The sequence below is a fragment of the Rhinoraja longicauda genome, chromosome 5 (genome assembly GCF_053455715.1).
Source record: "Rhinoraja longicauda isolate Sanriku21f chromosome 5, sRhiLon1.1, whole genome shotgun sequence".
NCBI classification, from domain to species: Eukaryota; Metazoa; Chordata; class Chondrichthyes; order Rajiformes; family Arhynchobatidae; genus Rhinoraja; species Rhinoraja longicauda.
The window spans coordinates 4,033,788-4,057,454 of NC_135957.1; the positions used below are offsets into that span (position 1 = coordinate 4,033,788).

General features: G+C 47.9%; 1 protein-coding gene across 1 annotated transcript in view; it reads right to left on the bottom strand.

Annotated features, from left to right (window-relative positions):
• Positions 1-23,651, bottom strand: part of ttl (tubulin tyrosine ligase) — a 37,098-nt gene extending 13,447 nt beyond the window's left edge. Inside the window, exons 1-4 of the mRNA XM_078398793.1 lie at positions 22,303-23,651; positions 13,343-13,421; positions 4,478-4,707; positions 1,849-1,984 (exon numbers count right to left, since the gene is read on the bottom strand). Coding sequence (XP_078254919.1) covers positions 1,849-1,984; positions 4,478-4,707; positions 13,343-13,421; positions 22,303-22,459 — 602 coding nt within the window. The 5' untranslated portion in view covers positions 22,460-23,651. The remainder of the gene's footprint in view (positions 1-1,848; positions 1,985-4,477; positions 4,708-13,342; positions 13,422-22,302) is intronic.
• Positions 23,652-23,667: the final 16 nt, after the last annotated feature.

Consider the following 23,667-nt stretch of genomic DNA (forward strand, 5'->3'; position numbering starts at 1 on the left):
TCGTTCTCAATCAGTACCCCGTTCCTGCCTTCTCCCCATACCCCCTGACTCCGCTATCCTTAAGAGCTCTATCTAACTCTCTCTTGAATGCATTCAGAGAATTGGCCTCTACTGCCTTCTGAGGCAGAGAATCCCATAGATTCACAACTCTCTGACTGAAAATGTTTTTCCTCATCTCCGTTCCAAATGGCCTCCCCCTTATTCTTAAACTGTGGCCCCTGGTTCTGGACTCCCCCAACATTGGGTATTTTTAAAGCGGAGATTTATTAGTGCTTGATTAGCAAGGGCGGCAAAGGTTATGGGGAGAAGGCAGGAGAAAGGGCGGTCATGGTGGCGCAGCGGTAGAGTTGCTGCCTTACAGGAAATGCAGCGCCGGAGACCCGGGTTCCATCCCGACTACGGGTGCTGTCTGTAAGGAGTTTGTACGTTCGCCCCGTGACCTGCGTGGGTTAGAGCTGCGATCTTCGGTTTCCTCCCACACTCCAAAGACGTGCAGGTTTGTAGGTTAATTGGCTTGGCAAATGTAAAAATTGTCCCCATTGGGTGCAGGATTGTGTTAGTGTGCAGGGATCGCTGGTCGGTGCAGACCCAGTGGGCCGAAAGGGCCTGTATCTCTAAACTAAATAAAATAATGGGGTTGAGGGAGCGATAAATCAACCAATATTGAATGGCGGAGTAGACTTGATGGGCCGGATGGTCTAATTCTGCTCCTATAACCTATGAACTATAACACAAGGAACTGCAAGATGCTGGAATCCACTGCAAAACACAAAGTGCTGGAGGAACACAACAGGTCAGGCAGCATCTGTGCAGGGAAATGGAGAGGTGGCTTTTGGGTCAGGACCCTTCTTCAGAGTTGATTTGAAGCATCATCTGTCCCTTTCCTCCACTGATGCCGCCTGGCACGCTGAGTTACTCAAGCACTTCACGTTTTGCCTGCAAATCAGGCTGCATTTATGAAGAGAGAAGATACACAAAATGCTGGAGTAACTCAGCGGGCCAGGCAGCATCTCTGGAGAGAAGGAATGGGTGACGTTTCAAGTCTCTCCAGAGATGCTGCCTGTCCCGCTGAGTTACTCCAGCATTCTGTGTCTGTCTTCGGTTTACACCAGCATCTGCAGTTCCTTCACACACATTTATGAAGACAGGAGCAGTTAGTAATTCAGATGACCCTTGAAGTTCTCCGATCTCGCCTTTCGATAATTAAAGCTGTCGTTCCAATCTATTATTTTTTCACATTACCCGAGGACATACATGCAAACTGATGGGCAATTTTGAGATGGATGTATGGTAGTGGGCGTTAAAGTGAAGACAACTATTTTAGAAGAAGGGCATGGTTATGATCTAGTTGAGTTTATTGTCGCATGTGCAGTGAAAAGCTTTTGTTGCTGGCTATCCAGTCAGCAGAAAGACAATACATGATTACAATCAAGCCATTTACAGAGTGTAGATACATGATAAGGAAATAGCGTTTAGTACAAGGTAAAGCCAGCAAAGTCCGATCAAGGATAGTCCGAGGGTCACCACTGAGGTTGATAGTAGTTCAGCACTGCTCTCTGGTTGTGGTGGGATGGTTCAGTTGCCTGATAACAGCTGGGAAGAAACTGTAGCTGAATCTGGAGGTGTAGCTGAAGAACTGAATCTGCAGCTCACAAGGATGAACATAACTCTCAAGACATTGGAAAAGATTATTACAAAAAAAATAATTTGAAGGCAGGGCCATCAGAAAATAATGGGATTGGTGGGAACCCACTTCCAATCCAGCAGAAAACAGCTCCTCACCTACTGCTCAGGATCGCTACAAGGAAGAGGACGGCTGTCCAGAAATATTAATTAAATTAAACTGACCTGATGTCAAACTTTCGGTGTCCTGGTTCTAACAGTAATGGTCTCTCGAGGTATTTTTGAATCACGTGAACTTGACCTTGATTATCGATATAGTCCAACAATTCATTGGCGTCAGAAGAAATAAAAATCCCAGCACCTGGAGAGAGACATCAATGCATCGGTTCAAATGGAAATCACACAGCATGTGCAATCAGAAAGTCCATGTTGTGACCAGGTGGAGGTAGACACAAAATGCTTTGCGTTTTGCCCAAGCAAATCAGGCTGCATTTATGAAGAGAGAAGGTAGACACAAAATGCTGGAGTAACTCAGCAGGACAGGCAGCATCTCTGGAGAGAAGGAATGGGTGACATTTCAAGATTCTCTGGAGATGCTGCCTGTCCCGCTGAGTTACTCCAGCATTCTGTGTCTGTCTTCGGTTTACACCAGCATCTGCACTTCCTTCCCACACTTTATGAAGACAGAAGCAGTTAGTAATTCAGATGACCCTTGAAGTTCTCCGATCTCGCCTTTCGATAATTAAAGCTGTCGTTCCAATCTATTATTTTTTCACATTACCCCCATCGTCCTGTCAGTTCCACTGTTTGCATCCTTTTAACCCCTCGTTATCACCTCCTCCACAACCAACAATAGACCATTGTGGGCTCCACCTTTCCTTGGTCATTGGTGCCGGCTACAATGTGTTCTGAACCTTTTCATACCTCTGGTTGCCTCTCCCCCGACTCTCAGGCTGAGGAAGGGTCTCGTAAATCTTCAAAAGTTTAGATTTAGATTTAGAGATACAGCGCGGAAACAGGCCCTTCGGCCCACCGAGTCCACGCCGCCCAGCGATCCCCGCACATTAACACTATCCTACACACACTAGAGACAATTTTTTTAACATTTTACCCAGTCAATGAACCTACATACCTGTACGTCTTTGGAGTGTGGGAGGAAACCGAAGTTCTTGGAGAAAACCCACGCGGGTCATGGGGAGAACGTACAAACTCTGTACAGACGGGATGGAACCCGGGTCTCTGGCGCTGCATTCGCTGTAAGGCAGCAACTCTACCGCTGTGCCACCGTGCTGCCCCTGACTCCAAGGGCCTGTTTGTCCAGACATGGCTGCCTGAACCACTGAGTTACTCCAGTACCTTTGTGCCTGTCTAAGCGAGATTCTATTTAGATCAGGGATTATAATTAGAGCACTCCCCAAAACATTCCAAACAAACCTTTAGCCAGAGAGTGGCAAATCTGTGGAATTCATTGCCACAGGTGGCAGAGAAGGCAAAGTCATTGGGTATTTTTAATGCGGAGATTGACTGGTTCTTGATTCGTACGGGCATCAAAGACGAGGAGAAGGCAGGGGAATGGGATTGATGGGGAAAGATAGATCAGCCATGATTGAATGGCGGGGCAGACTCAATGGGCCAAATGGCCCTATTCTGCTCCTGTGTTTTGTGGTCTTATTTGGTCCGACCATTCCACACTGCAAAGTGATCCCATGGTCATAAAACACAGATAAAGACAAAGTCCTTTCTTCTTCAACAGCCAGCAAATACAAGTCTTACATTTGGATTGACACAAAAACCGGAGTGAATCAGCGGGTCAGACAGCATCACTGAATAAAAGGAATAGGTGACGTTTCGGGTCGGGACCCTTCCCCTGAATCTTAACACGCAATTTTTTTAATAAAATTTAAAAAATTGATTTTAACAAAGCACATACATGCTACAACTCATAGTACCCAATGATACCTACATTATAAATTCGATTATACATGTATTCTTCATCAATTGTCCAAAAAATTTTGGGGGGTCTTTCCAAAAAGGGGTTACCTTCGGACATGCCCATGTGGAGTGTAAAAAAGTACCCACATCTTGGTTGCATCTAAAACAAATTTCAGATAAGTTTGGTTTAATTTGTTTAATTTTTTCGGAGTTAAATATAATTGATGTAAAAAATCATATTGTACTAAACTATATCTCACATTGATAGTATTTTTCATACTGTCTAAACACAATCTTTCCCAACTTGGTTCATCAATGCTAATATTCAGATCTGTTTCCCATCTTTGTCTTGATTTTTGAATTCCTATCTTTGGACTAGATTTTTGTAATGATTTATATATTGAAGATATAAATTTTTTAGAACACGCAAATTTTGAAAATCTACGACAATTCCCACCACCACAATCCGTCTGAAGAAGGGGCCTGACACAAAACCTCACCCATCCATGTTCTCCAGTATCTGCAGTTCCTCGTATCTAAACTTTATTTTTTCCACCTTAGGTGTCCTTGTCACGATACAGGTGGTCACGGTGGCACAGCGGTAGAGTTGCTGCCTTACAGCGAATGCAGCGCCAGAGACCTGGGTTCCATCCCGACTACGGGTGCTGTCTGTACGAAGTTTGTACGTTCGCCCCGTGACCGCGAGACCTTCGGTTTCCTCCCACACTCCAAAAACACACAGGTTTGTAGGTTAATTGGCTTGGTGAAATGTAAAAATTCTCCCTAGTGGGTGTAGGATAGTGCAGGGGATCGCTGGTCGGCGCGGACCCGGTGGGCCGAAGGGCCTGTTTCCACGTTGTATCTCTAATGTGAACAAGACCTCCATTAGCCGTGGATATTAGTCATCTGTCCTGTGATTTACCTTTGGCACCGGCCGAAGACTTGGCTATCCACACGTTCCGCTCTGCACTCCCTTGCCTCTTGTGGTGCGATGCCAGGAACACCTCCCGGTCGTCTGTCCTCACGTTGCTTCTTTGCACTTTTATTCCATTCTGCAAGGGGATGGCTGGGGCTTGCAGCCCCGTGGGGTAGATGACGTAGGATTCAGGAAACCAGGTGCATGACTCCAGCTCCGGGATCGACTTGATCAGCCTAGTTTTGAAATAAAAGCATATCAGTCAAGATTCAATTTATTGCCCAGTGAAATTTGAGTTACCTACAGCCATACTGAGTGAAAAGCAACAAGACACACAGCCACATGAAGTAAAATGTAACATGAACATCCACCACAGCGGATTCCACATTCCTCACTGTGATGGAAGGTAATAAAGTCCAATCAGCTTCCTCTTTGTTCACCCGCGGTCGGGGCTGTTGAACCGTCCACAGTCGCCGCTGCCGACTGTCCGAGGCCCTCGCGTCGGGACGATCGAAACTCCCCGCGTCGGGACGGTTGAAACTCTCCGCGGCATGGAGCTCCCGAGTCGGCCTCTTCTCACCAGAGACCGCGGGCTTCACGGTGTTAAAGTCCACAGGCCCCGCGGTTGGAGCTCTCCGCAGTCGATCCCCGGCAAAGAATCGCAAGCTCCACGATGTTAAAGTCTGCGCCGTGCCCACAGCATGAAGCGCCGGGCCGGTCTCCAGGAAAGGCCACCAACTCCTCGATGTTAGGCCGCAGTGGGGACGGAGATACGATACGGGGAAAAATCACATCTCCGTCGAGAAAGCTGGAGAGAGCAGAAACAGGCCCTTCGGCCCAACTTGCCCACGCCGACCAACATGACCCATCCACACCAGTCCCACCCGCCTGCATTTAGCCCATAACCCTCCAAACATTTCCTATACATGTATCTGTCCAAATGTTGCAATAGACACAAAATGCTGGAGTAACTCAGCGGTTCAAGCAGCATCTCTGGAGGAAAGGAATAGGTCAAAACCCTTCTTCAGTCTATCTTCAGTGTAAAAACAAGTCACTGAAGTTCCTTCCTACACAATGTTGTGAGAGCATCAGCCTCAACTACCACCTCTGGCAGCCCATTCCATATACCTACCACCCTTTGTGTACAAAAAACGTTGCACCTCAGGTTTCAATTAACTCTTTCCTCTCTCGCCGTAAACCTATGTCCTTAGTACAGTGAAATCCTGAGCAGAGTGTTCACTTATAGAACTGTACAGCACAAGGACAGGCCCTTCGGCCCGCAATGTCTGTGCTGAACATGATGTCAAGACCATTGCTTATTTACCTGCAGGTAACCCATATCCCACCATTCCTTGCGTATCCACATGCCTATACAAAGGTTTTCAAAATGCCACTAACATCTGCTTCAACTACCACCCCTGGCAGTCTATTCCAGGTACTCACCACTCACGTGTGTAATAAACCCCTGCTCTGCATGTCTCCTGTAAACTTTGCCCCTATCTCCTCAAAGCTAAGCCCTCTAGTATTTGACTCTAGAGAGAGAAAACCTTCATGATGTGGTGAGGCGACATAATCATCTCCAAATGTCCAGACATTGGTCATTCACACATCAAAATGACCACCCAACAAAACAATGAGACTTTTCCACGGGAGTTTTACAATATTACGGGTTTTTTCTACATTTTTTCTCCCACCTTAGCAGTTAAAATTGATTACCAAAACACAAAGTGCTGTGGAAACACTGTGTCAAGCATCATCTTAGTTTAGTTTAGTTTAGAGATACAGCACGGAAACAAGCCCCTTCGGCCCACCAGTTCCGCGCCAACCAGCAATCCCCGCACATTAACACTATCCTACACCCACTAGGGACAATTTTTACATTTACCAAGACAATTAACCTACAAACCTGCACATCTTTGGAGTGTGGGAGGAAACCGAAGATCTCGGAGAAAACCCACGCAGGTCACGGGGAGAACATACAAACTCTGTACAGACAGCGCCCGTAGTCGGGATGGAACCCAGGTCTCCGGCGCTGCATTCGCTGTAAGGCAGCAACTCTACCGCTGCGCCACCGTGACCGCCCATACGCTGGAAGGAATGAACAGATGACATTTTGGGTGGGACCCTTCAGCAGACTGAAGACCCTTTTTTTTGGTCTGAAGAAGGGTCCCGAGCCGAAACATCATCTGCACACTCCTTCCACAGATCCTGCCTGACCCACTGAGTTGCTCCAGTACTTTCGTGTTGCTGAGAACATAGAGTATCGAACAGTGCAGCACAGGAACAGGTCCTTCAGCCCCAAATGTCTGTGCCAAACAAGATGCCAAGACCAACCCATCTGCCTGCACATCATCCATATCCCTGCACACCCTTGTGCATATGCAAGCCTCTTCAATGCCAATATCCTATTTGCCTCCACTACCACCATTGAATTAGTTTCCATAATAACTGCCTTGACTCTCCTAGTCAAGTGGCTAAATCCATTATCATCCCAGTCCAGAGGAGAAATATCAGCACATTCCAAGCATTCTAAAACTCTTGCCCAAAACATCTCCTTTACACTTTGTCCCACTCACCAGGAAGCTATGCCCCCTCGTATTTGATATTTCCATCCAAAAAGTTCTGAATGTCTACCCCATCTATACCTCTCATAATATTATAAGCTTCAAACAGTTGGGGCGGTGTGCCACAGCGGTAGAGTTGCTGTCTTACAGCACCAGAGAACTGGGTTCCATCCTGACTACGGGCGCTGTCTGTACGGAGTTTGTACATTCTCCCTGTGACCGCGTGGGTTTTCTCCGGGTGCTCCGGTTTCCTCCCACACTCCGAAGGCATGCAGGTTTGTAGATTAATTGGCTTCTGTAATTTGTAAATTGTCCCTAGTGTGTGGGATAGTGCTAGTGTACTATCGGCATGGTCGGCGTGGTCTCGGTGGGCCGAATGGTCTGTTTCCACGCTGCATCACTAAAGACTGAAGCCCCCCCTTCAAGCTCTGACGTTCCAGAGAAAACAATCAAAGTCTGTCCAATCTCTCTCTCCCTGTAGCTAGTGAATGTTTGAACTATATTCTGCACTCTGGTATCTTTCTCTCCACTCTAGCTTTTGTACTTGAGCCGGGCTTGATTGTATTCATGTACAGTATTACGCATTTGATTTGATCACACGCAAACAAAAGCTTTGCACTGTACCTTCGTACACGAGACAATAAAGTTTAGTTTAGGTTAGAGATACAGCGCAGAAAGAGGCCCTTCGGCCCACCGGGTCCGCGCCGACCAACGATCCCCGCACATTAACACTATTCTACACCCACTAGGGACAATGTTTACATTTACCAAGCCAATTAACCTACAAACCTGTACGTCTTTGGAGTGTGGGAGGAAACCGAAGATCTCGGAGAAAACCCACGCAGGTCACGGGGAGAACGTACAAACTCCGTACAGACAGCACCCATAGTCAGGATTGAACCCGGGACTCCGGTGCTGCATTCGCTGTAAGGCGGCAACTCTACCGCTGCGCCACCGTGACCATAAACCTAAAGCACTTACGGTTTCTTGTGTCTTTCTTAAAATTGTAGCGTTTCTGGTAATGCCCAGAGAAGATCTTTGTAAATGACAAGGAATTTGGTTTTACAGTGAACAGACTGTTGTCCAGGAGCTCCTGGGCTTGGCAGCTGCCAATTGACCAATTGCTGGTTCAGGGCGGCACGGTGGTGCAGCGGTAGAGTTGCTGCCTCACAGCGCCAGAGGCCAGGGTTCAATCCTAACTACGGGTGCTGTCAGTACGGAGTTTGTGCGTTCTCTCCGTGACCTGCGTGTGTTTTCTTCGGGTGCTCTGGTTTCGTTCCACACTCTAAAAACGTAGGTTTGTAGGTTCATTTGCTTCTGTAAAGTATAAATTTGTCCCTAGTGTGTAGGATAGTGTTGATGTGCGGGGTAATCAGTGGTTGGCCTGGGGTCAGAGGGCCGAAGGGCCTGTTTCCACGCAGTATCTCTAAACTTAACTACGTTTCTTCCTCGCAATGGCAATTGGCAATTGTCAAGGCTTTCAAGGCAACGGCAGCATTATTACTGTCAGTTAGGCTGACACTGCAGAGGCTAGAAATCCAACTCATGATTTGGACAACGGTGTCGCAGCTGGTGGAGCCGCTGCCTCACAGCTCCAGAGGCCCGGGCTCCATCCGGAGCTCGGGTGCTGTCTGTGTGGAGTTTGCACGTTCTCCCCGTGACCGTGCGGGCTTCCACTGGGTGCTCTGGAAACAGGCCCTTCGGCCCACCGAGTCTGTGCCGACCAGCGATCCCCGCACACTAGCACTATCCTACACTAGAGAGGACAATTTCCAATTTACCAAAGCCAATTAACCTACAAACACAAAATGCCGGAGTAACTCAGCGGGACAGGCAGCATCTCTGGAGAGGAGTGCGTGACGTTTCGGTTCGAGACCCTTCTTCAGGCTCCCTTTTTGAAGTGATGCTGCCTGTCCCGCTGAGTTACTCCAGCATTTTGTGTCTACCTTCGATTCAAACCAGCATCTGCAGTTTTTTTTCTCTAACCTACAAACCCGCACGCTTTCGGATTGTGAGAGGAAACCGGAGCACTCGGGGGGAAAACCCACGCAGTCAAAGGGAAAACGTACAAACTCTGTACAGACAACGACCATTGTCAGGATCAAGCCGGGTCTCTGGCACTGAGGCGGCAACTCTACCGCTGTGCTACCGTGCCACCCCAACACTAAGGGCCACCACCACCAAATCTGCAAAAAAACTAATAACTGGCCAAAGGTTTTGGGCACACCTCTTGTAACATTAAGGATGTGAAGTTTCTTCATTTCAAATTAAAGCAAATTTAAAGTCCAGCTAAGATTGACACAAAATGCTGGAGTAACTCAGCGGGTCAGGCAGCATCACTGGAGAGAAGGAATGAATGGGTGACGTTTTGGATCGGGACTCTACTTCAAAAAGAAGTCCTTCTTCTGAAGAAGGGTCTTGACCCGAAAAGTCACCCATTCCTTCTCTCCAGAGATGCTGCCTGACCCGCTGAGTTGCTCCAGCATTTTGTGTCTATCCGGTTTAAACTGGCATCTGCAGATCCTTCCTACACATTGAAGTGCAGTTCAGTGGTTGAGCCAACCGTCCCATGAAATATGCTGCCCTCCATCCACTCCTTTATGTCCAGGCTCAAAACCTATTTCTACTCCCTTGCGTTTGAGGCCCTCTGGGGGGGGGGGGGGGGGGGGGCGCTGTGAACTGTTTATGTATGTGCTGTTATGTTTGTGTGCCATTGTATGTTTGTTTCTTAGTACCTGCACTGATGTACAGCATTTTGGTCAACGTGGGTTGTTTTTAAATGTGCTATACAAATAAAATTGACTTGACTTGACTTGACTACTTTGCCTTTAAAGACTGCATGCATGGAGCTATTCTCCTGCACCATTGCCATGCAAGAGTTTCAGTATCAGAGTTTCACAATGCCTCAGAAAAGCCACTAGCATTCACAAAGACTCCTCACACCCCTGCAACAGTCTGTTCGAAATTCTACCATCGGGCAGACGATACAAGGCCTTCTACGCCCGCACCTCCAGACTCAGGAACAGCTTCATCCCCAGGGCCATAGCTGCTATGAACCGGTCCTGCTGAGCCGGATGGTCACATCGCACAGTGAACCGGCACAGATCTACTTGCACTTTATACTGTTTAAAACTGTTTCTAATTTTGTTTCACTGGGTTGTATAAATTTATACTGACTAGCTAATTAATTTATTGCATCGTAATTGCATTCCCAATCTCGTTGTACCCCTGTGCAATTGCAATAAAGATATATTGTATTGTATTGTAACCAGAAGACTGTGGCAAAAATACGAGGAAGCTCCAATCAATGTCAATTGTTTCTAAAGTAGTCCTCTGAAACAGCAAGGACAGTCACGTTTATTTTCTGTCAACACAAGCAGATTTCTCAAGTTGGAGGTCATGCATATTGCAATGCATGTTGGAGGTGATGCAAGAGCCAAAGAGGAAGGCAGGCTGGCCGGATCTCATGGTTGCCGACCATTTTAAATCCACTTCCCACACTCACCTTCCTGTACTGGGCCTCCTCCATTGCCAGAGTGAGGCCACACGTAGACTACAGGAACAGCGCCTCGCATTCGGTCTGAAGAAGGGTCTTGACCCAATAGACAATAGGTGCAGGAGGAGGCCATTCAGCCCTTCGAGCCAGCACCGCCATTCAATGTGATCATGGCTGATCATTCTCAATCAGTACCCCGTTCCTGCCTTCTCCCCATACCCCCTGACTCCGCTATCCTTAAGAGCTCTATCCAGCTCTCTCTTGAATGCATTCAGAGAATTGGCCTCCACTGCCTTCTGAGGCAGAGAATTCCACAGATTCACAACTCTCTGACTGAAAATGTTTTTTCTCGTCTCAGTTCTAAATGGCCTACCCCTTATTCTTAAACTGTGGCCCCTGGTTCTGGACTCCCCCAACATTGGGAACATGTTTCCTGCCTCTAACATGTCCAACCCCTTAATAATCTTATACGTTAAGATCTCCTCTCATCCTTCTAAATTCCAGTGTATACAAGCCTAGTAGCTCCAGTCTTTCAACATATGACAGTCCCGCCATTCCGGGAATTAACCTAGTAAACCTACGCGAAACCCCACCCATTCCTTCTACCCAAGGATGCTGCCTGTCCCGCTGAGTTACAACAGCACTGTGTCTACCCTCAGCGTAAACCAGCATCTGCAGTTCCTTCCTACTCCACACCTCATACTCCACTTGTGTAGCTTTACAACCCAACGGCATGAACATTGAATTGTCCAATTTTACGTAACCTTTAGCAAAGCCCCCACCCCTTTCTCCCCAACACTCCCATTCCTCTTCAATCTTTTTTATCCCCCTCACACTCTTTTTTCCATCTCTGGCCTATGTCCAACCACCTGCCTATCTACCACCCCCCCCCCCCCCTCCCTTCCCTGTGATCGCCCATTACCTGCCACGCTTGGTCCCGCCCCCACCTCTCTTCCACCATTCTTACATAGAAACATAGAAAATAGGTGCAGTAGGAGGCCATTTGGCCCTTTGAACCAGCACCGCCATTCATTGTGATCATGGCTGATCATCCACAATCAGTAACCCATGCCTGCCTTCTCCCCATATCCCTTGATTCCACTGGCCCCTAGAGCTCTATCTAACTCTCTCTTAAATCCATCCAGTGAATTTGCCTCCACTGCCCTCTGTGGCAGAGAATTCCACAAATTCCCAACTCTCTGGGTGAAAAAGTTTTTTCTCTTCTCAGTTTTAAATGGCCTCCCCTGTATTCTTAGAATGTGGCCCCTGGTTCTGGACTCCCCCAACATTGGGAACATTTTTCCTGCATTTCGTTTGTCCAGTCCTTTCATAATTTTATATGTCTCTATAAGATCCCCTCTCATCCTTCTAAATTCCAGTGAATACAAGCCCAGTCTTTTCAATCTTTCCTCATATAACAGTCCCGCCATCCCGGGGATTAACCTCGTGAACCTACGCTGCACTGCCTCAATAGCAAGGATGTCCTTCCTCAAATTAGGAGACCAAAACTGCACACAATACTCCAGATGTGGTCTCACCAGGGCCCTGTACAACTGCAGAAGGACCTCTTTACTCTGATACTCGAATCATCTCGTTTTGAAGGCCAAGTACCTGCATGTTTACTTTTGAAAGCTGTAACGCATGTTTACTTTCACCCACGCTCCTCCACCAGTCTGAAGAAGGGTCCCGAACTGAAATAACTCCTGTCCATGTTCTGTAGAGATGCTACCTGGCCTGCTGAGTTACTCCAAAACTGTCATTTTTTAATAAAGCTGAGGAAATTGTCTATGAGGATCCTTCATTGCTTCTACTCTGGGGCTGTAGAGAGCATCCTGTCCGGCAACATTGCAGTCTGGTTTGGGAACAGCTCTGCCCAGGACAGGATGGCCCTGCAGAGAGTAGTGCGTTCGGCAGAACGCACCATGGGAACTACACTCGTCCCCCTGCAGGACGTATACATCAGGAGGTGCAGATCCAGAGCAAGCAAGATTATGAGGGACCCCTACCACCCCAGTAATGGACTGTTCCAGATGCTACGGTCAGGCAAACGCCTCCGCTGTCACGCTGTGAAAACGGAGAGGATGAGACGGAGTTTCTTCCCACAGGCCATCAGGACTGCTAACTTTTATAACTCCAGGGACTAAATTTTGTCTTCTCTATATTAACTTTATTTATATGCTGTAACTGTAATTCTTTTTTGTGCACAATCCGCAAGCATTGCCACTTTCATTTCACTGCACATCGTGTATGTGTATGTGACAAATAAACTTCACTTGACCTGCAGTTCCTCAGAATTTCCCAAAGTGATCACATTGTGGTGTGGATGTTGCTGTAATTAGGAAACCCTGCAGCCAATAGCTCCCACAAATGTCGACAGAAAGTGGTTTTCATCAACGGCCTCAGCTTCCAAAATGAGAAGCCTACGACTCAAAACAGACGGCTATGGAGGCCAAGTCAATGAATGTTTCCACTCGTGGGATAGTCCAGGACCAGAGGGCACAGCCTCAAAATAAAAGGACGTATCTTTAGAAAGGAGATGAGGAGGAATTTCTTTAGTCAGATGGCTGTGGAGACCAAGTCATTGGATATTTTTAAAGCGGACAGATTCTTGATCAGTATGGGTGTCAGGGGTTATGGGAAGAAGGCAGGAGAACGGGGTTAGGAGGGAGAGATAGATCATCCGTGATTGATTGGCGGAGTAGACTTGATGGGCCGAATGGCCTGATTCTGCTGCTATCACATACGACCTTAAAGCAACCTGGTGATTTGACCTCCAGTACAACAGTCAAAACGAGCAGATGTTTTACATACTTGACGAGTGATGCTTTGCGGCAGAGTTTGTCAGCGCCTCGGTAATAGTTCACAAGCTGTGCGAGCCCTGGTTCATGACCTGTAAAATGACCAGAAGGATCATTATTAGACCATTCGTGATGGACAGCACAATGCAGAACATACATAGGTGGCCATTTTGCCTCTGTAGCTTTAGTTTTAGGTATGTCCTTTTACTTGAGGCTGTGGCCTCTGGTCCTAGACACTCCCACTACTGGAAACATACTCTCCACATCCACTCTATCCAACCCTTTCATTATTCGGTAGTTTTCAAAGAGATACCCCCTTGGCCGTCTAAACTCCAGCGAGTGCACATTCTGGCCTTCCATCACAGTGAGGAGGTGACTGGAGGAGACTCACTGTGATGGATGTTTCGTTTTTTTGTTTGTTTTGTGATGGTTTGTGGTTGTGTGTGAAATTGTTTATTTTATTGCTCTTACTGTTGGACTGTGGGTGACGAAATCTCGTCCAAAAGACGTGGTTTTTTTTGGATGACATTAAAGGTCATTCTAATTCTGATTCTGATCCCCGAGATGATTCTCATGAACCTCCCCTGGACCCTCCCCGAAACCAGCACATCCTTCCTCAGATAGAGTTGAGTTTAGAGATACAGTGTGGAAACATGCCCATTGTCCCACTGAGTCCGTGCCCACCAACGATCACCCGTGCACTAGTCCTATCCTACGCACTAGGGACAACTTACAGACGACCAATTAACCTACAAACTTGACCGTCTACAAACCGTAGAAAGCCCACGTGGCCACAGGGAGAAAGTACAAACTCCATACAGACAGCACCCATGGTCAGAAGTGAGCCCAGGTCTCTGGCACTGTGGGGCAGCAACTCTACTGCTGTGCCGTCCCTAGGAGGTGATTCAAGGGTGCCACATAAGATGCACAGACAGTCAGCTCTACAAGGTAGGAATACCAATTCCCTTTCACAGCCGACTGCCTCATCTGGGTCAAGGACCTGAAAGGATATTGCAATGAACAGTGGCTGGCCACAGGATTGCAGTTAGAGTCAGAGTGATACAGTGTGGAAACAGGCCCTTTGGCCCAACTTGCCCACACCGAACAACATGTCCCAGCTACACTAGTGCCACCTGCCCACGTTTGGACAATATCCCCCTAAACCTGTCCCATCCATGTACCTGTCTAACTGTTTCTTAAACATTGGCATAGTCCCAGCCTCAACTACCTCCTCTGGCAGCTTGGTCCATACACCCACCACCCTTTGTGTGGAAAAAGTTACTCCTCAGATTCCTATTAAATCTTTTCCCTTCACCTTAAACCTATGTCCTCTGGTCCTCGATTCACCTACACTAGGCAAGAGATTCTGTGCATCCAGCTGATACATACCTCTCATGATTTTGTACACCCCTATAAGACCACCCCTCATCCTCCTGTGCTCCAAGGAATAGTCCCAGCCTACTCAACCTCTCCCTAGAGCTCAGACCCTCCAGTCCTGGCAACGTCCTCATGAATCTCCTCTGAACCCTTTCAAGCTTGACAACATCTTTCCTATAACATGGTGCCCAGAACTGAACACAATATTCTAAATGCAGCCTCACCAACGTCTTGTACAACTGCCACATGACCTCCCAACTTCTATACGCAATACTCTGACTGATGACGGCCAAAGTGCCAAAAGCCTTTTTGACCACCTTATCCACCTGCGACTCCACCTTCAAGGAACCATGCACCTGCACTCCTAGATCCCTCTGCTCCACAACACTCCCCAGAGCCCCACCATTCACAGTGTTGGTCCTGCTCATGACAGGATCCAACACCTCACATGCCTGTTAAATTCCATCAACCATTCCTCAGCCCACCTGGCCAGCTGATCAAGATCCTGCTGCAAATTATCACAACCATTATTACAATGTGCAAAACCACCCATTTTTATAACATCTGCAGACTTGCTAATCTTGCCATGTACGTTCTCATCCAAATCATTGGTAGAGGTGACAAACAGTAATGGGCCCAGCACCGAACCCTGAGGCACACCACTAGTCACAGGCCAACAGTCCGAGAAGCAACCTTCCACCAAAACCCTCTGCTTCCTTCCATGGAGCAAATTTGCTGTCCATTCAGCCATTTCTCCTTGGATCCCACATGGAATCTTGTCGAATGCTTTGTTGGTCCACATTTACAACATCTACAGCTCTGCCCTCATCGACCTTTTTGGTCACGTCTTCGAAAAAAACGATCAGATTTGTGAGAGAAGACCTCCCACGTACAAACCGTGCTGACTATCCCCAATCAGCCCTTGCCCATCCAAATGTCTGTATAACCTATCCATCAGAATACTCTCCAGTAACTTTCCAACTACAGATGTTAAGCTCACCGGCCTTTAGTTCCCAGGATTTTCCCTGCAGCCCTTAATGGTTGGAAACCAAAAGCAAGACCCACTGCAAAATTTATAAAAGATTATTTCATGCTCATTTATCTTAATCTTTCAATTGCAATCTATTGTCAGTATTGAAAACAGAAAAACAATTCTGGGTGGCACAGTGGTAGAGTTGCTGCCTCACAGCCCCAGGTTCGATCCTGAGTTGGGTGCTGTCTGTACGGAGTTTGCGTGATCTCCCCGTGGCCACGTGGGTTGTCTCCGGGTGCTCCAGATTCCTCCCACATTCCAGACGTGCAGGTTTGTAGGTTAATTGGCTTTGATAAAACTGTAATTTGTCCCTGGCGTATAGGATAGAACTAGTGGTCGCTGGTCGGCATGGACTCGGTGGGCCGAGCGGCCTGTTTCCACGCTGTATCCCCGAAGTAAAGTAAAAGTAATAGGGAAAAACAGAACTGCTGGAGGAACTCAATGGGTAAGCATCCGTGAATGGAATGGACAGACGATGTTTCAGGTCAGGACTTTTCAGACTGAGTGGAGATGTTGGGGAGTAAACTGAAAAAAAGAGGTGGGGGAAAATAAACTGCAGATGCTGGGAAAAATCGAAGGTAGACACAAAAAGCTGGAGTAACTCAGCGGGTCAGGCAGCATCTCTGGAGAGAAGGAATGGGTGACGTTTCGGGTCGAGACCCTTCTTCAGTCTCAACCCGAAACGTCACCCATTCCTTCTCTCCAGAGAAGCTGCCTGATCGGCTGAGTTACTCCAGCATTTTGTGTCTACGTAGAAACATAGAAAATAGGTGCAGGAGGAGGCCATTTGGCCCTTAGAGCCAGCACCGCCATTCATTGTGATCATGGCTGATCATCCACAATCAGTAACCTGTACCTGCCTTCTCCCCATATCCCTTGATTCCACTAGCCCCTAGAGCTCTATCTAACTCTCTTGTAAATTCATCCAGTGAATTGGCCTCCACTGCCTTCTGTGGCAGAGAATTACACAAATTCACAACTCTCTGGGTTGAAACATTTTTTCTCACTTCACTCTACCTTCAAAAAGAGGTGAGGGTCAGGACAAAGCCTGGCAAGTGATAGGTGGATACAGGATAGGTGGAACGGAGGTGATTAGCAGATGGGTGGAATATGCGGCAAAAGCTGGAGGTGAAAAAGGTGACAGCTGAGAAGAGAGTATTAAATGTAAAGCCAGAGGGAGGATATGGGTGGAAGGGGACACGTAGGAGGGAAATGAGTGTGGGGGGGAGAGAGAGTAAAGGGAAATGGGCGACTCTGGGAAGCCAATTAGTGGATTCACTGAAATAAAAGATCATCTCAATGTGGAAGAACCTGCATTTCAATACTGCCCTTCTTGCCTCATAACATTTTACAGTTCTAAAAAACTATTTCCTTTGTCACCCTTGCGATATAGGAAGTGTGGCAATGTGACTGTGTGACTGTGGGTGCTGTCTGTATGGAGTTTGTAAGTACATGGAGGATTCCAGAGAGAACAATCTCTTTTGTGAGTTCTGACGAAAGCCCGTAGATCTTGTGCATCAATTCTGCTTCTCTCTTTCCTGCGACTCTATTTTCACGTCTGCTATTTTTGATATCAATTATGGGATAAATGCTGGCGAGAGACTTTTTATCTTCCCTTCAGATACAGAAGGGAACGTGCTTTGCTTTCAAAGCTATTATTGATGCACAACCCTAATTTCCCTAGAGAAGGTCAGATTATTTTTGCCCGCTACAGTCACTGTGAAGAAACACAGACAACGTTGTTTAGCTCAGTCTAGAGATGCAGCACATTGGTAGAGTTGCTGCCTCACAGCGCCAGAGACCCAGGTTCCATCCTGACTACGGGTGCTGTCCATGTGGAGCTTGCACTTTTGTCCCTGTGACCGCGTGGGTTTCCTCCGGGTGCTCCGGATTCCTCCTACATCCCAAAGACTTGTAGTTGCAGGTTAATTGGCCCCCTGTAAATGTGCAAGGGCCTGTTTCCAGATGGTATCTCTGAACTAAAGATGCAGCATGGATACCAGGCCCACGCCGACGATCGATCACCAGGTCACTAGTTCTATGTTAGCCCACTTTTCCATCCACACCTACACAGTGGGGACAATTTACAGGGGCCAATCAGAAGCCAATTCACCTACAAACCCGCACGTCTATGGAATCCGGAGCAACGGGAGAAAACCCGCGCAGTCACGGGGAGAGCGTGCAAACTCCCCATGGACAGCACCCGAGGTCAGGATGGAACCCGGGTCGCTGCCGCTGTGAGGCAGCAACTCTACCGCTGCGCCACCGTGCCGCTCCCGAGTTAAGTAGCGCAAACCAGAATTCTAACCCAGTCGACAACGTTGGCCAACACATTTGCAGGCCGGTGAGGTGAATGACTTAGAGGGGGGCTTGCACAGAATGGTACCCATTCACACCTGCTGCCCTCAAGCCTCTCGTTGGTAGACATCGCAGGTTGAGAAGGTGCTGTAAAAAGATATGTTGATGGTTGAAACCTCCATTGTGAAGCTGGTCTGACAGATGTACGGCACTAAGATACACGCTGTTCATTACACCCCTCGGAAGAACAAATCTGCTCCTCTTTAAGACATTGCAAGTGGATTATTTAAATCCAGCAGTGGAGACAGACAGTTTAACACTAATCTCCTCCCACGGACAAAATAACTATCTAGAATCGTCCTCCCACTAAATAACTGCATGTAGAATTGAGAAATTCAACATGTTTTACACGTACTCTCTTAATTTAGTGATGAGCTCTTGGCATTGAATTTGAAACAGACCCGGGTTCCATCCTGACTACGGGTGCTGTCTGTACGGAGTTTGTACGTTCTCCCCATGACCTGCGTGGGTTTTCTCCGGGTGCTTTGGTTTCCCCCCACACTCCAAAGGGGTACAGGTTTGTAGGTTAGGTATCACAAAATGCTGGAGTAACTCAGCGGGTCAGGCAGCATCTCTGGAGAGAAGGAATGGGTGACGTTTCGGGTCGAGACCCTTCTTCAGACACTTCTTCTTGAGTCTGAAGAAGGGTCTCGACCCGAAACGTCACCCATTCCTTCTCTCCCGAGATGCTGCCTGACCCGCTGAGTTACTCCAGCATTTTGTGATACTTTCGATTTGTACCAGCATCTGCAGTTATTTTCCTACAGGTTAATTGGCTTTGGTTAAAAAAGTAAATTGTCCCTAGTGTGCAGGGTGATCGCTGGTCAGTGCATAGGCCTGTATCTCTAAAGTCTAAAAGAATCATATGACAAAGAAACTGAATTAGGCCATTCTCTCCAGAGATGCTGCTTGACCTGCTGAGTTACTCCAGCACCTTATGTCTATCTACAACATTTTGCTTTCTTTATAGAGGTTCTTGATCATTAAGGGCATCAGAGGTTATGGGGAGAAGGCAGGAGAATGGGGTTGAGAGGGAAAAATAAATCAGCCATGGTGGAATGGCAGGGCAGACTCGACGGGCCGAATGGCCTAATTCTGATCCTTTTAGACTTTAGACCTAAGAGTAACAGCATGAAAACAAGCCCTTCGCGCCGACCTGCGATCACCCCGTACACTAGCTCTATCCTACACACTAGGGACAACTTACAATTTGATAGAAGCCATTTAACCTACAAACCGGCACATCTTTGTAGCGTGGGAGGAAACCGAAGCACCTGGAGAAATCCCACACAGGTCATAGGGAAAGCGTACAAACTCCATACAGACAGAACCCGTAGTTAGGATGGAACCCGGGTCTCTGGCGCTGTGAGGCAGCAACTCTACCCCTGCACCACTGTGCTGCAGTTTAAGATGTAAACTTCACCTTTCTTAAACTGCACGAAAGACAGTAATGGCCCAGGGACCTGCCGCTCCCCGACTTAAACTGACTGCTAATGTGCAACTCGCTCTTCCCTTCTTTGCAATCACTGATGTGGACACCGCCTCTCTTCCTCTCGCCCTCCCCCGGAGATTTAAGATGTGCTGTCGGAGTACTTGGCAGAATAAAGGCCGAGTCCTGGCTCCAGACCCTGTGCAATGCAGCATCTCCACTCTGTCCCACCCATGAGGTGACCGGAGATTATTCCAGCACTCTACCCCCTCCCCACACCCCCTCCCTGCGGGGGTTAAACCCCTTTGCATTCACTTGACAAGCATGGATATTCACAGGTGTGCAAAAAGGAAGGGGTGTGCCTGAAGCGACAGGCGATCTTGCCTTTCACGCGTTGGCAGACCAGCGGCTATTTCACAGTGCTGCCTTTTGTTCGTAGGTTCAAGGAGCAGAACGAGGCCATTCGGCCCATTGAGTCTACTCCGCCATTCAATCGCGGCTGATCTACCTTTCCCTCTCAACCCCTGACACCCGTATTAATCAAGAATCGATCGATCTCTGCCTTTCAAACATCCATTGACCTGGCCTCCACAGCCTTTAGTGCAGAGGTGTTCAGTCCGGTGTCGTTTTTTAACTCCTTCCCTCCCCAGCCCCACATCTTTTACCAGCCACAGCCCCATCGCTGCCGACTGTGGGAACAAGACGGTCAAGATGTCTCAAACTCCCCGTAGAGCCGGGGTGTGCCACAAGGCAGCCACCCCCGTCAAACTCCCCGTAGAGCCGGGGTGTGCCACAAGGCAGCCACCCCCGTCATCCAGTGGAACACAACGAACTGCAGAGGCTGGTTTGCCGAGGAAAGACGCAAAGTGCTAGCATCCATGTAGAGGGGTTGTTTCAAATCAGACTGAAAGCAGGGGTGGGAGGAAAGAAAGCCCCATAGACTGTGTCCACAATTACATAGAGTCACAGAGTGATACAGTGTGGAAACAGGCCCTTCGGCCCAACTCGCCTACACCGGCCAACAATGTCCCAGCTACACTAGTCCCACCTGCCTGCATTTGGTCCATATCCCTCCATAACGTACTATCCATGCACTATCATTGGCTATATTTAAGAGGGAGTTAGATGTGGCCCTTGTGGCTAAAGGGATCAGGGGGTATGGAGAGAAGGCAGGAACGGGATACTGAGTTGGATGATCGGTCATGATCATATTGAATGGCAGTGCAGGCTCGAAAGGCCGAATGGCCTACTCCTGCACCTATTTTCTATGTTTCTATGTTTCTATGTTACCTGTCTAACTGTTTCTTAAACATTGGGGTAGTCCCTGCCTCAACTACCTCCTCTGGCAGCTTGTTCCATACACCCACCACCCTCTGTGTGGAAATGTTACCCCTCAGATTCCTTTTAAATCTTTTCCCCTTCACCTTAAACCTATGTCACCTGGTCCTCGATTCTCCCACTGTGGGCAAGAGACTGTGTGGGTCTACCCGATCTATTCCTCTCATGATCTTGTACACCTCTCTGTAAGATCACCCCTCATCCTCCTGCGCTCCAGGGAATAGAGTCCCAGCCTGCTCAACCTCTCCCGAGAGCTCAGACAAATTACGGGCAGTGACGAAGCTAAAATGACCTGAATGCAGACAAAACGTGTAAGAAGGAACTGCAGATGCTGGTTTTGGGAAATGGGGAGGGAAGGAGTTAAAAACAAAAGACAGAAGACTGAACACCTCTGTACAAATAGAATATAAATAACGACATTAATCAACTTCTTCTCAGAAAAACATTTTGCTTGCAATGAGATTCGTTCCCAATACCTACAACAGTGGAAAGTTGAGAGTTTATCTTAGCTTATTTTAGTGTAACGTACAACAGAGGCAGAGTTAAGAAAATCATTAAAAATGGGCACGGTTGCTTTAAATTATTCCAGTCCAAATAATAAAACAAGAATTTCTATCTTTCTCCTCCACAGTCTTTACATTAATTGAAACGTTTTGCATTAATTGAAATGTTTTAACGGCCAGGGTTGGTCTAAATTCCAGTCTTAATAATACATATAATTAGGAAAAACAAAAACTGCAGATGCTGGTTCAAATCGAAGGTAGACACAAAATGCTGGAGTAACTCAGCGGGTCAGGCAGCGTCTCTGGAGAGAAGGAATGGGTGATGTTTCAGGTCGAGACCCTTCTTCAGACTGAAGAAGGTTCGTGACCTGAAACGTCACCCATTCCTTCTCTCCCGAGATGCTGCCTGACCCGCTGTCAGTTTCTCCAGCATTTTGTGTCCACCTAATAAATATAATTCCTCTCTTTCCCTCTCCACAGTAGTTCCATGAATTGAAATGTTTTACATTCATTGGCATGTTTTAATGGCTAAGGTTGCTTTAAATTATTCCAGTCCTAATAATTTAAAATCATTTCTCTCTTTTCCCCCTCCACAGTAGTTTCATTAATTGAGATATTTTATTAACCATTTTTAAGGGGAGAGGGTGGGGTGATTACAAAGCTGGGTGCACATGATCCAGTAGGTTTGGTGCAGTGTAGGTTTCTCTGGTTTCGGATAATGTAATACACAACACTAAAGCCACCCCAATTAGATACTCCAGAGAGGACACCGCCCAGAACTACATTGCCGATCCGCCACTGACCCGGAGGTGACAAATTACAATTCCTTCCCAATGGATAATTATTTTCTTCTTCACAAAAAAATTATCTCCAGTCATAGAAGAAATAATAAGCAGGGAGATGAATGCAATCTCTCCCCCACGAGATGGTCTTACCCAGGGTCCCGAAAGGCAGCTTGTTCCTCTCCCCCAGCATCAGGTTGAACCTGGGATTGTCCCTCTTGAGTCTCCGCCATTGCCCCGTGGAGATCAGCATCTTGCCCACTTCGGCGTAGACCGAGCTGTTCCGATCCCGGAGCACGAACGTGTACATGGCAGTGATGGGAGAGAGAAAGCTGTAGCAGCCGGCAAACCCAGCCCACCTGATACACTGGGCGCTACGACCGACCCACACAATAGAGGCACTTCCTTGTAATGCCACTGCACGCTGACTAACAGACCATGTGGGTGTCAGCGAGCATCTCCCCACACAATAACTACACCCCAGATATTAACACTCCAGACACTAACCAACACCCTACACACTAACAACACCCCACACACTAACTACACCCCAGATATTAACACTCCAGACACTAACTTACCACCCACACCCCACACACTAACAACACTCCACACACTAACTGCACCCCAGATATTAACACTCCAGACACTAACTTACCACCCACACACTAGCTACACCCCACACACTAACCAACACTCCACACACTAAGTAAACCCCAGATATTAACACTCCAGACACTAACCAACACCCCACACACAATAACACCCTACACACTAACAACACCCCAGATATTAACACTCCAGACACTAACTTACCACCCACTCACTAACCAACACCCCACACACTAACACCCAACACACTAGCTACACCCCACACACACTAACACCCTACACACTAACAACACCCTACACACTAACAACACCCCACACACACTAACACCCTACACACTAACAACACCCCACACACTAACTACACCCCAGATATTAACACTCCAGATACTAACTTACCACCCACACACTAGCTACACCCCACACGCTGACCAACACCCTACACACTAACAACACCCTACACACTAACTACACCCCACACACTAACACCCTCCACACAAACTACACCCGCCCACACACTGACACCCCACACACTCACTACACCCCAGGTATTAACACCCCACACACTGACTAGCGCTCCAGACACTGACAAGCGACCTTCCTGGGTGTCAGCACTCAGCATCCCTCATCATGGACATGGGCACCGCGCTGCAAGGTCCAAGTGCAGATGCAGGCACCAACTGGGGAACACGGGCAGCAACGAGCGAGTTACTGGAGGGTGATGGCACTGACCACTGAACCCTGCCTCGCCCACAGTACAGGCACTCACTGCCCGGCGAGGAGTGAGTGAGGAGAGGAGCAGGAGCTGCAGCCCGGGGGCCGGGTGTGGCCGCTGCCGCTGGCAGGAGACGGGATCCCGGCCCTGGAGCTGGATGAGCTGGAGCTGGAGCCGGGGCCGCAGGGCGGAGT